Source organism: Epinephelus moara, chromosome 15 (genome assembly GCF_006386435.1).
Source record: "Epinephelus moara isolate mb chromosome 15, YSFRI_EMoa_1.0, whole genome shotgun sequence".
Lineage (NCBI taxonomy): Eukaryota > Metazoa > Chordata > Actinopteri > Perciformes > Serranidae > Epinephelus > Epinephelus moara.
In genome coordinates this window covers 6123279-6140461 of record NC_065520.1, presented here as the reverse complement: position 1 = coordinate 6140461, position 17183 = coordinate 6123279, and the positions used below count along the sequence as shown (strand labels likewise).

At 40.5% G+C, this 17183-nt stretch overlaps 2 protein-coding genes across 3 annotated transcripts in view; one reads left to right on the top strand and one right to left on the bottom strand.

The window, feature by feature from the left end:
• The window catches only part of creb3l1 (cAMP responsive element binding protein 3-like 1), a 42967-nt gene extending 28492 nt beyond the window's left edge, over positions 1–14475 (top strand). For both annotated transcript variants that reach the window (XM_050063494.1, XM_050063493.1), the window contains 10 exons: positions 301–455; positions 552–633; positions 1486–1688; positions 2912–3058; positions 3492–3550; positions 5089–5157; positions 8991–9093; positions 9346–9508; positions 10000–10159; positions 10246–14475. In XM_050063494.1, coding sequence (XP_049919451.1) covers positions 301–455; positions 552–633; positions 1486–1688; positions 2912–3058; positions 3492–3550; positions 5089–5157; positions 8991–9093; positions 9346–9508; positions 10000–10159; positions 10246–10282 — 1178 coding nt within the window. In that variant the 3' untranslated portion in view covers positions 10283–14475. The remainder of the gene's footprint in view (positions 1–300; positions 456–551; positions 634–1485; positions 1689–2911; positions 3059–3491; positions 3551–5088; positions 5158–8990; positions 9094–9345; positions 9509–9999; positions 10160–10245) is intronic.
• Positions 12059–17013, bottom strand: harbi1 (harbinger transposase derived 1). The gene is made up of 7 exons (XM_050063495.1): positions 16953–17013; positions 16065–16230; positions 15778–15980; positions 15592–15679; positions 15297–15504; positions 15033–15208; positions 12059–14878 (listed from the first exon to the last, which is right to left on the bottom strand). The coding sequence occupies exons 2-7, from the start codon at positions 16227–16229 to the stop codon at positions 14678–14680; spliced, it is 1041 nt and encodes a 346-aa protein (XP_049919452.1). The 5' UTR covers position 16230; positions 16953–17013; the 3' UTR covers positions 12059–14677.
• Between the last annotated feature and the right edge of the window lie 170 nt (positions 17014–17183).

Genomic DNA, 17183 nt, shown 5'->3' with positions numbered 1-17183 from the left:
TAATAACCAGTTTTGTCAGGAAGTGCTTGAATGTTTTGGGGGAAGCTCTTTGAAAGTGTGATTTATAAGCTACCAGTTACTTCCCATTGGAAGACCTCCCTGAAGGTCCCTGAAGAGAAATATGGTCAAGTTAGTTTTAGTTACTGATTTTAAAAGGTGGGGCTACTCTGAGGTGTTTTAAATAAAGTTATTCAGCAAGGATTGACAAAATACAGAGTTGCCCATCGCCAAACGGATCCAATTTAGCTTTGGTGTTGAAAAAAATGTCTTTGATTTGATGGTATTTTGTTTCTCTTACAGAATTTGAATGGAGCTTCAGTCAGGACCTGTCGGCCATCTTGGTGAAACAAGAGGAGCCAGATGTTGGTCAAAGGTTAGACCCTCAGCCTCTGGAAGGCCCGCCTCTCATATTAAACCCCGCCCCACCACATCGAGGGTCACCATGGAAACACACGGTTAGCATCCATCAGACAACAAAATGCTACATATGATGTTTTTATTGATGTTAAGTGGTTAGTTCATCGGTGTTACTGTTGTTTCTGTTTCTGTAGGAGCCCAGTCAAGACAGTGTGAAGCCAGTAGCCATTAAAGATGAACCCAGAGAGATTGGACAGTACCTAAGCCTGCCCAGCGGTACACAAACACACACACACACACACACACACACACACACACACACACGTTACATTAGTATCAAAATTGAAATCACCAGCAATAAGCAAGTGACACAAAGGAATGTATCCAGTCGCCACAAACAGCGGCGAAGGTTTTGTTTCAGAATTGGTGGGGGACACATAAAAAATTGTTTCGAATCCTGGCAAAGGAAATTTTGAGCATCACACACTTTATTTCTTGCATATTGGGGAATTTTAAGCACCAATTTGAGCCTTTTCTGCAACAATTTATGGTTGAAATGTCTTTTATTTTGTTTGAATAAATGTATCAGGGGAGACAAATTCACATGTTTGAAATATGCATCACCTGCGTCCCCCCTGAAATCTACACCTATGTCCACAAGACTTGCAATGTTTTCAAGAAAATATGGTCACAACATTCAAATGTTGACAAATTAACCCATTTTTATTCCAGTTCAGGGGAATAAAAACCCACAAACGTATGTTGATTGAAAGACTTTTATGGGTTTTTATTCCCCTAAACTTGTCTTGTTAGGCACAGCTTTATCCCAAGCTGTCAAATGCTTCAAACTAATTCTAAAACTCACCATCTGATTGATAAACTCTCAACCTGACAGACCAGTTCAGGACAGAAACAGCCTTTCAGAAGGTCTAACTTCCTGCCTTTGTATCTGTATCTCTCTACCTTTATGCCAGTGATCACAGCAATCCACTTGAGAAGTACAAAGTCACTTTTTAGTTTTCAGAACAACGCCAACAGAGATCTCATGTGTTGTTTCAGTTGTCAACAAAAGCATGATGTCTCAGTTAAAAGTAGCAGCACTCAATCAACACCCTCCTCTCCTTTTAGACGACGCTCTCCAGCTCCCGCCCACCCCTCCCAGCAGTAACCACGGCGACAGTGACGGCTCCCTCCCTCCCTCTTCCCCACACCTCCCCTTGCCACCGTCTTCCCCTCAACCACAACAGAGGCCAGGAGGTCGTGCCTCCTCCTCTTCTTCCTCCTCCTCCTCCTCAGCCATCTCTTCTTCACCTCTCCTCACTGCACCACATGTAAGTAAAAGAAACACTCTGTATCTTTCTGCTCCCCATCTCCACTCTTGGTTTTCATTATTATTCCCGACGGAACAAATAGTTGAATGGACTAAGTGCACATTTTGGTGTGTGGCACAGCTGTCATTATGGGGTTCAATCAGCCCGATAGTCTGCTGACAAAATGGGGCCTATTCAGTGAAATTCAGTCAGTCCAGTGTCTGGCCATTGTCTGCCCGATTCAGCAGCTTTTCTCTGAACAAATGAATCACATGTGCACTGATGCCATAATGTAATTCCTTATGACCAAATGTTTACACGCAATTGTTCAACGTCAGCAAAAGATGTTTGATTTGGTAATGATGCATCTGAGCTGCAGTAAAATCACCACATGAAGAAGCTGTGTTGTTTCGTATTGTTCAAAGGGAAAGCTGATGAGTCAGTCGCCTGCGGGGGTTATTTTTAAGGGGACCTAAATATGCTTTTCCTTATTTTCTGCCATATATACAACGTTACAATGTCAGATGTTGATATCAAACGTTGCCAGTTTCAAATAATGAGGTAAACGTGTGTTAAAGTAATCCCTGTGAGCAAAGACCACAGGCTTTAGATCGTTCTGAATGCTCTTGTTTCCAGCTGTGTTTTTTTTTTAAAGTTTGGCTACAAACTGATGTCAGCTCATGCCAGGTTTCTATATGGTCATATGCTCCAGGCAGGTGTTTACATTATGTACACTACTACATGTAGCTACATGTAGCTACGTGCTGGGAAATATGTAATCTTGGTTCCTGATGCTGTTAATTTCTCCTCGATTTCGGGTCATATTCCTGCTGGAACATTTCCAGTTGTAAAGATTTTGGTTTGCAAGCTTTAATTGGAGATTTTTATCCAGAGAAAGTGCCACTCCACTCTATTACGGTCAGTTCCTGGCAGTGCAGAGATGTCAAGATGCAGAAAACCTGGAAACACTGACCAATCAGAGCAGATTGTGCTTTTTCAGGAGGGGTTCTGAAAGAGACAGGCGCTAAAACGGAGCGTTTCTGACAGAGAGTGAACACAGGTGTTCCAGCACAGACAGTATGAGGAAAATAAAGTGTTTTGTGAACATTAAAGCATGTTAACATGTTCTAGTAGAAACCCAAAGTACAAATATAAACCTTAAAATGAACCAAACAGGTCCCCTTTAAAAAATTGTGATAACAGTTGTGAATGTATCGATGAAGTTCCTTTGTGTCATTGTGCAGAAGCTGCAGGGTTCAGGACCCCTCTTGCTGACGGAAGAAGAGAAGAGGACCCTAGTTGCCGAGGGTTACCCAGTACCTAACAAACTTCCTCTCACTAAGAGTGAAGAGAAGGCACTGAAGAGGGTCCGGCGGAAGATTAAAAACAAGGTAAACACCGCAGCTTTTAATTGCAAGTAAAAGCCATCCTCAGATTCGCTCTCCTTTGGCGTTTCCCCTCGCTATATTTACATTTTTCCAGCACTGTGTCTTTTGGATGCGTGCTTCTTATGATCTGGCACCTGGTCAGTATCTTTTCATAAAGCCCCGACTTCACCTGAGCTCTGTGGGACTACACACTCATAAATGTCCCAAGCTCAGAAAATAAGAGGAAAATAAGAAAATACAGGCAGAGATCAGAGTCTCTGCAGAGAAATATCCACCGCCACACACTTCTAGTGACTCATAAGTGATAACTGAGAGGGATTACTTCAGTATGAGTCTATGCATTGTTTTTTTTAAGGAAAATCCTGCATAATATGTCTTTAGTAACTTGACAAATTGTCTTTGCATCTTGCTGATATTTCTTTGTTTTTCTATCCAGATCTCAGCTCAGGAGAGTCGGAGGAAGAAGAAAGAATATGTGGAATGTCTGGAGAAAAAGTAAGGCTTGGAAAAACTCTTTGTCCCCGTGTTTCCATCCGTTTTCCACTCCTTTTGGTTTACCTTTATATCTGGCTGTCTTTTTGCGATTTCCAAGCCCTTTTTTTCTCATTATAGTTCTTTTAAATGGTATTAAAGTACAGTACATCAGTGGTTATGATTATTTAGAATTGTCCAGCCAGGAAAAACAATTTTAAAAAAATCGATTCAATAAATAATGGTGCGACTCAGTATTTTTCTGAACAGTCAACAAATCCTATGAAAAGACCAAATTAATGGATGTTTCTTATCAAAATGTTTCTCAACCTCCACGGTCAGATGCATTCATCATCATCATTTGATGTTTTTCAGTAGAGCATGATTTTTTAAAATGCAATTTGTCATCGAATCATGGAGATAAATGTTCTACTGCTGAATTATTACTGTTATTTCAACCAGTTTCATGCCAGCCCAGCTGTTAAAAATGCTCGAACAGCCAGTTGCACAGCAGTGTCTATGCAATAAATGAATAACTTTTCTCTTCCACTCCTCCGAGCTGTCTAACAATGTGTTTAAGAGCGTTGCATTTGTTCCAGAAAGCGGCCATGATGGCCAATGAGGTTGAGTCCAACCACAGGGCTTTTTATACATAATTTTATGTTCTTCATCTGCATTGCTCGCACAAAAAAAAGAAAAATACAACTGAAAAAAGGAGAAAAGATAGATTGGTGAAATGCCCAAGTGAGCCTGAGAGTTGAAGTTAGAGCTGAGTTTGGTGCCACACACAAAAGCTCTGCAGGGGATTGAACTAGCAGCCTATCTCCTTTAGGGTCAGGTACAGATGTCCAGATGAACACATAATACGTACAGGATGTATTTCATCACTAAAAGTGAGCAGAAACTCTTTCCTCTCTTCTCTCCTTTGTTTTTCTGGCAATTCATTGCCATGGCAGGACTCCAGTAACCTGCTGAACACATGGGTCAGAGAGTGAAAGGGAGGTGAAAATGTGGGCTTGATTTTAAGACATTTCCATAGCAAAAAGCACCCGAAGACATTCATACAGGTCGTACCCAAACACTATTAGTCGGGGGAGAGTTGACTTTAACAACAGTAAGGAAAGAGGAAGTGTGTAAAAACAGAAATCCTTCTCCGTCTTTGTGTTCTCTTTGGACAGGATTATTGAAGGACCCCTTACAAAGAAACCAGCAGGATGACTCTCTGAAAAGAATGTGTATGAGTGAGCCGTACTCAGACCAAACATAGCAAGAGATCAGGAGGATTATGAGTAACAAAGCAGAAGATTAACAAGATGTTAAGTTGATAAAAGATATAAATAGGATTAGCAGGAGATGACGGAGGAAGAGAAAATGAAGAGGGATGAGAGGACAGTTGGGAAGTCTCTCATCCTGCAGATCCATTTGTGTGCTGGGTACATCAATTATTTACAAAAGAATTCAAATGTCAAAATGAATTCGGCCCTGATGAGTGAAATTGTTTGTGATCAGAGTAAAAGATCATTAAAGATGCTGACAGGACTCTGTGTCTCTTTGTCTGTCAGGGTGGAGAGCTACACGTCAGAAAACAGCGACCTGTGGAGAAAAGTAGAAAACCTGGAGACCGCCAATAGGTGAGGCACTCACACACACACACACACACACACACACACACACACAATCACACTCCAGCTGACATTAGCGTTGTTCACCCATTAATGTTGTACCACCTGCCTGACCTGATCGATCAGCGTTGCCGTTGATGAGTGTCTGTCGCCCGAGTTTCGGGTCTCGCACTGTTGGTCATTGTCGGCCCTTGTTGGCCATCAGAGATTGCAGAGCCTGTTGATGAATGAAATCACTCTGTTTGGCAGTTCAGCTCATCGCATGAGCAGAGAAACAGAAGTGAGGAAAGTAAACAAAAGACTAAAGTCAAGAGGGCGTAAACAAACTTGTTATAATCGGTAAGATTATGTTTTTAGCCATTTAGCTCTTTAGCAGAAATGGTTCATAAATGTTTGATGTATTGTTTGCTAGTGCACAGTAAATATGTTTTGTTCTTTCAGCATCAGGTTGAGTTGTTAATGTGCTAACTGGCTAACCAGCGTCATGACAGTCTTCCGGTTTCCCTTTTTGAATGTAGAATACAGGCCACTGCCAACTGCCAAGCCCCCAGGAACAGCGTTGGGCTTTGAAGCTGAGCTTACATAGTGGCCAAAAGTGGAATTACAACAAGACAAGACAATGGTACAAGACTTTATACCATTAACATAAATTGGGAAAGAAACGTCTGTAAATTAGTAGATAAATTTTTTTGTGCGCCACAACCCCCGTAAAATGACTCGTTTCACTGTTGGGATTTGATCCATTTGGTCAGATAACATTTCAAAAGTTTATTAGAACCGCATGATTTAATACTTTTATCTCAATTCCAGTTAGCGGAGCACTAAACCGGAGCACTGGCGGAAGTTAGCCGCTCAGCCACACTCGTCTCTTGTACACTTGCTCCATGGGCCCCACAGTGTGGAAGATCTGGGTAATTTCATATCATGGAAATGGAGTTTTTTTTGGCTTTGTGCGCCACTGAGCAACTGAGAGTTATTTCCTCTCACACAGGTGCAGAATGTACGTGCTAGTTGGCGTTGGCTGTAGTCTTGGTGGCGTGTTCAAGTAAAACTTCTTGGCCGAGACACAGGCAACATTGTCACCACCAGTTTCCTGATATCGGTTTGGTGTGTCTGGGCCTTTATGTCTCTGCTACTAATCAACAAAAGAGTTTTCATATATAATATTTATCTTTGAATAAAAATTTTAAATCATATGCCCTCGATATTTTTCAAGGTGTCGTATCAAAGTTGCAAATTTCAGTATCATAACCACAGTTCTTGCTGTCGTGTCTCTGAACAGGCTGAAGCTGTTGTGAGCTGGCTCCAAACACTAATAACAAAGGGCCGACATTCTTGTAATGATGTTTGGATTATCATCACTGAAAATAGCAACGCGTCTGCAAAGAATGCAGCTTGATAAGCTGAGAGCTGAATGATCTGTGCTGCAGCAGGGCTCATTTTTCTTTAATCTCTCTTGGAGAAATAACGATTATTGTAGCTGCAAGCCGAGCTGCAGTCATATAGTCTTCACAGGACAAACGCTCTCGACTGTCGGTTATACGTGCTCGTATTCATTTTCTAAAACCCTTTCAGTTTATATGCAGTGTGTGTTAGATTGAGAGAATTCTACGAGTCTAAACAGAAATTTGTCTGCTCTCAGACTCACCCAGCTCTGTTTGTCTCCTCTGTTATTATAACAATATGAAACCAATCTGCTATTATCCTTGAGTGGGTAGATGGGTGGGTGGGTGGGTGGGTGTGGTGGTGTAGAGCGTTGAGGGGGGGTCTGTCTCTATGTCTGTCTGTCTGTGGCGGCCTCAGCCTGTCATTAAAGCTGCGAGTTAACAGTAGCTTTCATCATGGAAGGCAAACCCCCCTCCCTTCCCACCACACACACACTCACACACTCACACTCACACTCACACACTGATGAATATGTTAAACCACCACACAGAGGAACAATGAGTTGGCACAAACTGGAGGAACATGAGTCAGCACGCTCACTCTCACATAAAGTCCAGAAAATGTGCAGGTCTAAAAAAAAAAGCTTTTAAATGAATGAGCTAAATTTAAGTTGTGAGTTCCTAAAAATGCCCCAAATGCAGTTATTAGCGGTCGTTTTGTTCTCCGTGCAGTGGTTTCTTTTTACTGCACGTCCACTTGGATTCATACAGAACCAAGTTAGTGCCACCGGTCTATTAGGTGTACGAGAATAACTCCATATTTGTGTAATTTTTATTAGTCAATTTTGTGTCAAGCCAAACATTTGTCCCATCACACATGGGATTACAAAACACCTCAGTCTTTGTGCATCTCAGAAATTTGCAACACTATTGATCCCCTGAGGGAAATTAGGACATGTTACAGCTCTTATACGGTGTATAGCCATAGAGAAATTTTAACATATAGAAATAAAGAAAGTATGCAAGAAAAAATGTGCACTACACCACAATATATAACACACCTAAAAAAATCCATATCAGTTTAAGTGTACGCTATATTTAGAATATTTTCAGCACTTTACCTGGCTGTCAAAGCCACCAGATTCTGTTGACAAAAGCAAACATGTAAACTGGAATAAAAAAATTTTAGGTTGCTAAAATACATTTTTATATGGTCCCCGTCCACAGCAATACAACACTTTGCTTTTGTGGCAGTAGATGTTGTTTATCAAAGACGCTAGCCAACCAATACAGTGCGTAAAAAAGGCACAGGAGAAACGTCAGACATGTCGGACCACCGTGTTTAACTTTAAATCTTGAAGTGTTACAGTTATGGCTGAAATGAAAACATTAATAAACAAGTTTACTGATTTCACATCAAATCAGTCGCCACCCAGAAGTGATTGCTGTTATAAGCATGATCTCACAGTGATTCGGTCCATGTTGTTTCGACATCCCATTGGACAGATTTGGCATTCAGTGAGTATTTAAAAGTCGACTAGACCAGACACTCAAACATGGACTTTCTGGAGGTGTTTATTTGTTGTCTTGTAGCTTGAGCCAGACAAATATTGATCATAATTTCATCTCTATGTGTGTCCAGCGCAGATAGACATTCACAATATGTTTAGCCTAGCTTAGCACAAACAATGAAAGCAGAGGGAAACCGCTAGCTCCCCCAACACACATTCATTTAATAAGTTCATTAAAATTTTCCGTTCATGTGCTGCAAAGTCACACACACACATATTCACAAAGCCAACCAGCATGACCTTTGGCAGTATAAAAATTGTATTAAAAGCAGTAATAACGTTAACAGTGAATCACTGTGGTTTCACATCAAAGTCCTGTGTGAGAAATGCTGCTCAGCATCATCCCATATAAGTTTATTACAGCTGGCAATTCACAGTGCAATACTACAGTCTGGTGCATGTGACAGACATGAAACATCTGATTGACCACTTTATTGTCCGCTTTAGTTTCCAGCTTATTTAACAGTTGACTGACTCGCTGCAGGCTGGTTTGCAGCTGTAAGCGGTTCTCTGTCTCCACCTAGTGGTCAGAGTGAGTCCTCCCAGCCACTGACAGCTCATACCATCAGAACCCTGCTCTCCAGATCACACTCACACTGTAGTCTACTGGTTTTACTGGTGTGCTCTGTCCAACTCTGTGGTACTCCTCACTCACTCTGGCTAGCTGACACAGCAGCAGTAAATCAGGTGGATAAAGCTGACTTTAAACTATAAGAAGAGAGAAAATACCCGAGGATTTAACTGGTGTTGTTTCCCTGAGGTGAGGCGATGAAGCTGTGATTCAAGGAAGGAAAATCCTCAACTAAACAGCGCTCTTCTTTGAATCTTTTCTCTACTTACTCTGCCTTTTTTGATTGTTAATTTCTCTCTGTTTGTCTCTCTTTAGGTCTCTCCTGCAGCAGCTGCAGAAGCTTCAATCATTGGTTTCAGGGAAAGTTGTTCCCCGTTCATGTAAAATAGCCTCAACCCAAACAGGGACATGCCTCATGGTAAATATATTGTTCTTGTTAAAACCTCCTCACACACATAGATTTTAATACTGTCGTTATGAAATATCTTTGGGTTGTGGACGAAACAAGACATTTGAGGACATTATTTTGGGCTGTGATTGACATTTTATAGACCAAGTAACTAATCAATCAATCAGTCAAGAACATATTAAAAAACCTTAGTCATAGCCCTGTTGAACTCCTTTTTGTGATAATTTACCAATGTGAGTGTTTTGCTCCTCTCATATGCAGATGGTGGCCGTGTGTTTTGTCCTGGTGTTGGGCTCCTTCTCTCCCTGCTTCTCCCCCCTCTCCCTCCTCAGTCACACCCCCTCTTTGTCCTCATCCTCCTCTTCCTCTCATCCCTCCCCTTCTCCTCCTCTTTCATCAGCGGACCTCTACACCACCAGTCAGGGTAGGTCAAATACAAATACATCACCTGTGGTTCAACAACTTTGAATTGCAACTGCTGCTCAGCAATTTCCCTAACGACAACTCTGTGCTTTATATTTCTAATACTTCACGGTAAAAGATTCCAAAATAAAAGCACACCAAGAAGAAAGATAGAGAAAGATCCCAGGAGTTTAGTCTTGTAAAGAGGACACGAGTATCAACTTTCACTCTCTGCTGCATTCCACTTCCCTATAAATTTACTTCCTTAAGCCTCTTCCCCTTGGGGAAACCCTTTTGAAACCAGAGGTTAGGCTGTCATCACGTTAAGTACCACTCCTTTCTGCCAGCAACCAGCCTTTGAGTGGTGAGGGACAATGTCTGCCAGACTGTACCCATCAAGGGCTGAAATACTGCCCTGCCCGTGGCCCCTAGACTTCATTATAACCCTGAGATATAGTTGTATTTGGAAATGACATGAGAATGAAAACCAATGTGTGTGTTTGTGTGTTGCAGTCCGTTCCCGCAGCCTGCTCTTCTACAACGAAGGGTCTCCATTGGAGGAGAGTTTAGTGACATCAGAGGGGGAGAGGCTACAGTCTGAGGGCCACGTCCAGACAAGCCGATACACAGCTGACAACAGCAATCAGACAACTAGGCCCGAGTTAGACCGGAGGTAGAAAAACATATATTGTGATATTTTAATGACAAACAACTTTTATTGTCCCCTTAATATTAATCAAGTGCCTTTTTTCTCCTCAGAGAAACAAAACCAGAAGGAGCCTCCGAGTTTTTCTGACACAGCCGGACCCTTCCTCCCATGACTTCTAACCTCTGACCCCTAACAAGCCCTCAACGTCCTGATTCCTGAACTCAGCGGGCTTCATATCAACATCCACCTGGACCAAAATCAATCCATCATCAACCCTTTCAGTACGCCTCAAGACAAGAATTCCTCCACCCTCCACTGCCGGTTCACTGCCTGTACACGGTGCTTCACTTCTCTGCTTCAACAGACTCTGCCACACCTGAAGATACTTGATTTTAAAGGGACCATCTTATTGGAATTTCTACGTTTACACATTAAAATCCAACTAATCTGTTAATATTTAATTTAAAACAGTAACGAAGAATATTTTAAAATACATTACAAACCTAAGGCTTTAATTGAAGAACATCCAGTATTCAGTAACCAAAAGATGTGACTTGTAGCATTATAACAGAAAACAGTTTATCACCACAAACTAATCACATGATCGCCAAGAGAAAAGACAGATATAAGCTACTTTCGCCTGGTTTCCACATGCGTATGTGTATGGAGACGAGGCAACCAGAAGTCCATTCATTCCTATGGGAATCTCCATGATATCCGTAATATTTCGACCTGTGCCACAAATTCCATGCCACGTACCTGACAGGTCCCGTTCTGGTCCCAGTAATGTTCCAAGCGCATATTCCAAACTAATGGATGGCAAAAAATAGACAAAATTAGCCTCTACGTCATGGCTACAGGCTTTTTTTCATCCGTGCATTGGACACTAGAGGCATCATCTGTATATTTACAGATATATGAACACCACTCACATACGCAAGTGGAAATGAGGCATTAAGCTTTTGTCCAGAGGTGCGAACCAGAGTCAGACTCAAGTCACAAATTTGATGACTTAAGACTCGACTTGACAAATCCAAAAGATGAACCTAAAGACGCAATTTGTAGCATTTTCACAAAAACACTTTATCACCACAAACTAGTCAGAGCATTGTCCAGAGGAAAGACAGATAAGTCATGTGAGAAGAGTATTATCCAGAAGTGTGGACTCAGGTCATATGGCTTGGACTCAAGTCAGACTCAAGTCAGAAAATTTCATGACTTCAGACTTGACTTGACAAAACCAAAAGACTTGCAACTTGACTTTGACTTCACTTGGAATTGAGCCTTTTGACTAGAAAATACTTGATACCTTCCCCAAAGCCCAAAAAAAGTACATTATTTAAAAAGTGTGCCACGAATCAATTAATTTCCTGAATCAACAAACATTAACACTGTTCAGTCCCAGCAATCCGACACTTAATCCCCCAACTAATCGGACAGTTGTCAAGTTGCAGGAGAGAACCATGAATAACTAATGTTGCGTTACTTAGCGCTAGTTGGACAATATGACATTGAAGATAAGTACACTGAATACCAAAAATTACAGACAGAGATGCAACAACTTTCAGCTGCATATGACATTTGAAGTTGCACCAAGAACGGTAACTTGAGACTAATAGTAACATAATTAGCTAACAGTTAGCTAATGTTAGCTTAACATCGTAAGTGCTAATATCGTAGGCAACTGGACTTGCTTGCATTTCTTGAAGACGTTTCGCCTCTCATCCAAGAAGCTTCTTCAGTTCTAAATGACTGGTACGAAGTTGCAGGCTAGCCTACAATTACCATGACCTAGATGACTGAGAATCTTCACCGACAAGTTAGCTTAACATCTTACAAATTTTTAAAAGCATCCATGAACGAAATATTACTCTACTGTATAAAATGGCATTACGGTTCGTGAAGAGCGCATTATTACCTGTTTAGGACTCGAAACTCAAAAGTTTAATAGTTGGGACTTGACCTAAGACTTGACACAGGACTTGAGTGTAAAGACTAAAGGCTTACTTGGGACTTGCAAAACAACGACTTGGTCTCACCTCTGCCGTTATCTTACCATGTCAAGACAGACTGAAAGCAATTATTAGCTGCTTTTGGCTCCCTCACTTTCTCTCCAGAACTAATGTAGCGTAGCCATTTTAGAGGGAAAGCGAGCTTTATGGGAAATGTAGTTTTAACGTCTAGAGAAACACACAATGATACACCTTTGTACCTTTAAAGAAATTGTGAATATAAATACATATGGATACTTGATGGACCTCCACTGTGGGAGCTTATGTTAGCACACGGTGCTTGGATTTTCCAAGACAAAACTAAATATTAAAAAATAACACGTCTAGTCCTTTTTAAAAGGAAGTTGTGCCATTTAAAAAGTGCCTTCCACTTACTTCAGTTAAATATGACCAACTTGGCCTTACACCTAAAGCCCACACACTCACCTTAAAACCTAACTAGATCACACATTGTTTGTTTAAATCAGGGCTGGCCTCTGCCTTTTCGGGCTCATTTTGCCGTCACTATAGTTTTTGTTTCTTTTGAATAATCATAAACTGGATTAATGTTTAGGATTTATTTAGGGGAATTGTTTTATTTACACGCCTGTGGGTGTAAAAGCTTGTCAGATTCACCTTTGCTACGAGCCAGCCTTGGTTTGACCTGCTTACCAAACAGTTTTTTTTGTTTTTGTGTATTTTATTTTTCCACTTTTTGAATCCATCTCAAGTTTTTCACATCCAGATTCTGCATAATTTTGGGGGGAACCATATTTTCATATCAAGGGACCACTAAAGGGGTCCTGACAGAGGTTGGGAAACATGACATAAAAGTATTTTTATGGAACTAAAAATTGTATATATATAATATATTTGCAGCATCAAAAAAGAGCATATTTAATTTATGCAACAAAAAAAGAAATACTGAACGTGTTTTTAAGGTTAGTTTATGTTCTTGTGTTTTTGTTTTTTATAAATAATGTTTACAAAAAACACCAAAATACAACTTATAATATATTCTGAGCATCAAAAAAAGAGCATATTTATTGTATGCAAGAAAAAAAAAAGGAAATGTATGTTGTGTTTTGGCATTTAGGATGATGAAGTTTTACATGATGGTGTGTAGTTTACATGCCGTTTTATGGAGTGTAAAACTTTGACATGATCTATTTGTGTCTTTTAACTGTAATACAGTGTTTATGTTCCACTGCTGTCGCATGAAAACCTGCGAGGGGCTTTTTTTGTTCCCTCGTGATTTAAAAATGCCATTAACTTATACAATTACACCTTCAAAAAGCTAATTATTACTGTCAAGCTGAAGTTTCTTGACCTAAAAAGACACAGAGGATTTTTAAATAATTAAAACATTGACGATAATGCTTAATGTAGATATTTTTCTGTCATAAATTCATCAAACCAAGCAGCAACATCGATGCTAAAAGAGCTCGTGCGACAGCAGTGTATGATGTATTTATTCCTGTTTGTAGAAAGTGTGTATATATTGATGAAGCCAATCAGGGGACTAAAACATTCCAAGAAGTAAAACACCACTAGCTTCGTTACTCCACAATTTGAAGGAACACCGGGACATTTATAATAAATCTTTAGTTCTTCACCACTATTCTGACAATGTGAGAAAAAAATTGAACAATTAAATGTCATGGTATTCCTTTAAATTAAACGCTATAAAAACAGACCAAATCCTTAAATAAATAACTCTTACTTATAAAATACTCAGTACAATTAACACATCTTCTCAGTTTTTTTTCTTATTCATCTCTGTTTCATTTTGTGTCCGTCATCTTGTGTGTACACAAAAACATCACGTGACTGCAGCCCGTTGCACAAACATTCTGTCATTCTCACCCGTTAACAGTCTTAATGCACCAGTGTACATAAATAATGACAACCTAATGTGCAGTTGTTGTAAATAAGGGCCTTGTTTTTGTATTGTGACATAGTAATCCGAGATTTTAACCTGTGGAATTAAGTTGGAAAGGAAAAAAAGAGAATTTTTGAGGGGAAGGACAATGTAAAGAGGGGAGGGATTAAAAAATAAGGGAGGGTGAGTTTTTTTTCAACTTGTAAAGAAACCTTGATAACACAGCAGCTGCACACAGTTCAGATGGTTGTTAAACACCAGGGAGTGCTTGATTATTGTAAACCTCTTCGTGGATATGTTAGAGACAGAATAATCAAGCACTTCCTACGTATTTGAAATGTGTTTGGGTATAATGTTGTCTTGGTTTGTTGTATAGCGTCTTGCATGTTCCTCCATATACAACTATGTTATCTTAGTGTAGTCAGTAGAGTAGAAACCAGCAAAATATTAAAAAACTGCATCAGCAACACTGTGTCTGTGGATTTTCTCGCTTTAAATATGACTTGTACAGGTTTGTTCATTCATTCATTCATTCATTCATTCATTCATTTTCCGTAACTGCTTATCCTGTTGAGGGTTGCAATGCTAACCACTTTAAAAAAAAAAAGATGGTTTGCTCTGGTCCCAGTTTTAATGTAGTCTTGATCCCCTTTGACCCCGACCAGCAGTTCAGCTGAAGTGTTTGAGTATGAGCTGTTTTCGGAGGTCCTCTGCCTGGATGTCGCGGTCCTCGGGTCTCTGTTCGAGGCACTCGGGTTGCTCCAGAGGGTCGGTTCTCTCCAGAGTCCAGGCATCCAATCCAGACTGCAGGGAGGCGTTGTGGAGAACACAGCAGGCCAGCAGGATGGATGAACTCCTTTCTGGAGAATACTGCAGGACAAGAGAGGAGAGGAGATAGATGGATGATTCTTGTCAATTCCAACACTGGAAATTTGTCTGCAACAGTGACACTGCTTGAAAAGTGATTTAACGTAAGGCCGGCGTTACCATTTTTTGACAGGGAGCTTTGCATAGATTAAAATACCTGTAAGTATCTTTTGGTGCCGTCCAAACATCTGAATCTGGTCTGTATGGCTCTGAAGGTTCTGTCCACTATCTCATGTGTAGCACTGTGAGCCAGATTATATTGAAACTCAGCAGGGGACTCTGGGCAGTCAACCGGAGTCATCAACCACTTCCTTAGAGGATAACGACGGTCACCTAGGAAACAGAAATAAGAAAAGGACTTCATTCCTGATGTTTTCAGACTGCACAGAATGATGTAAGAAGTCTGAAATATGCGTCTCACCCAGCAGCCAGCCCTCCTCTATGTCCTGCAAATGTTTGCGGAGAGCAGATCTCTCTAGAACTTCAGTGTCTTTGAGTCCGCCTGGCCAGTGTGTTTCTGCGCTGAGTAACAACCCTCTGGCATCACAAACCAGTTGACAGCCCACAGAGTGAAAGCCCTTCCTGTTTACATATGAAGAGTCTTCGCTGTTTGGCGCTTTGATGGTGACCTGGAGGTGAAGGGAGAAGAATATCAGTGAGGCTGTCACCTGCGTACAAAGTGTCCAGAAGTGTTAATGCAGGATAATATAGCAAACCTGAACACAGTCCAGCACCCCCAGAACTCCTGGGAATCCTGCCACCCTCTGAAACTGCTGGAGGGACTGCTCTGAGCTGGCTGTATCTCTGTCAGGGAAACATTAATACTGCTTTAAATGTACTTTCTCCTCCTCTTCTTGTTGTTTTTAATCTTTTATTTTGTTGTTAGTAGCATGAAGCCATACTTGTTGAACGTGATGAACTGGGGAGCTTTCTCCACAAGGGCTCTGGTTACATTAGACACGCATCTTGACATTGACGCCTGGCTGATCCCTATAGTATCTCCCATAGATGTCTGGAACGAGCCAGATGTGTAGAATCCCAAAGCAGCCAGCACCTGGACCTCAGGGCTGATGGCTCTGGACCGCTGGGTCCGTCTGCAGAGAGCCTGACACACAGAAATGACACATACATTTAAATGAATAGTTAATTGGACGTAATTGTTCAAAACTGAGGATCAGCACACGCTCACCTCTCTGAGTAACTCCACCAGATACAGAATAAACTCTCTGGGGAAGCCGAAGTGCGTGAGGAGGAAATCATCTGGGACAGAGTCCAGGTCAAAGCGGTCCAGGGTCTTGTGGCCTCGACCGTGTAGGAGTAGATCACAGTCCAAGATGGCTATAGGGATCGCCATGCTGTGGGAATACATTTACATTAATAAATAATATGCATTCATTTCAAGCACCTTGTTATATTCTTATTTGACATTTATAGTGGAAGATTTTCATGCCATATCCACAGTCATTTCCACTTTGTTCTTTGCTTCAGTAAGACATACTTGTGTGAATTTCACACACACAAAAAGAGAGAATCTTAGGCACAAAATAATGATAGTTTAAGTTGAAATATAGGGATAATATATAACATTAAATCTAGAATACAGTAATATAAATTAGTGGTAGACAAATGTACAGTTGCAAATAAATTAACTGAATGAACTGGATGTATACATTAATGTATTAAATATATGTGCTTAATGAAAAACAAAATATAAATACACAGGCATGTAAGCAGCTTGTAAAACAGTAAGTACACCATATACAAGGTAAAGATACATTATAATAGTTTCTAATGAGTTTTATTATCATATTACAGTCCTTTTTTGAAAGATTATGACGATCATAGCATGGGACAAAAAACATGTCACGTTTTAAAGCTAACGTCAACGTTAGTTATTCCTGTATGACTGAATCACTCAAGTTAACGTGCTAACTAGCTAGCTAGCATTTCGAGCTTTCTTAATTTTAGCTATGCTTGCTTGTTGAGGCAACGCTACTAATACACGTCGCTGGATAGCTGTAAATAAAAATTAAAACATAATTCCTTTCGTTTGCATTATTAAGAAAGGGGTACTTGCATTTAAAGCAGTCATGCAGCATTTGACAACAAAAACAAGACAGGAACAACCAACCTGTGACGCACATTCGCAGATTCGTCACAGGAAGTAGCGTGTTGTATTTACAGATTATGGGAGTAAAAATAAAATAAAATACAATAAAACTTATAATAGTATCATAGTGCACGCCTGGTGTCTCGTGTTTTACTGGCTTTATATTTTGCAGATTTTTTTTTTAAAAAATCAACGAAA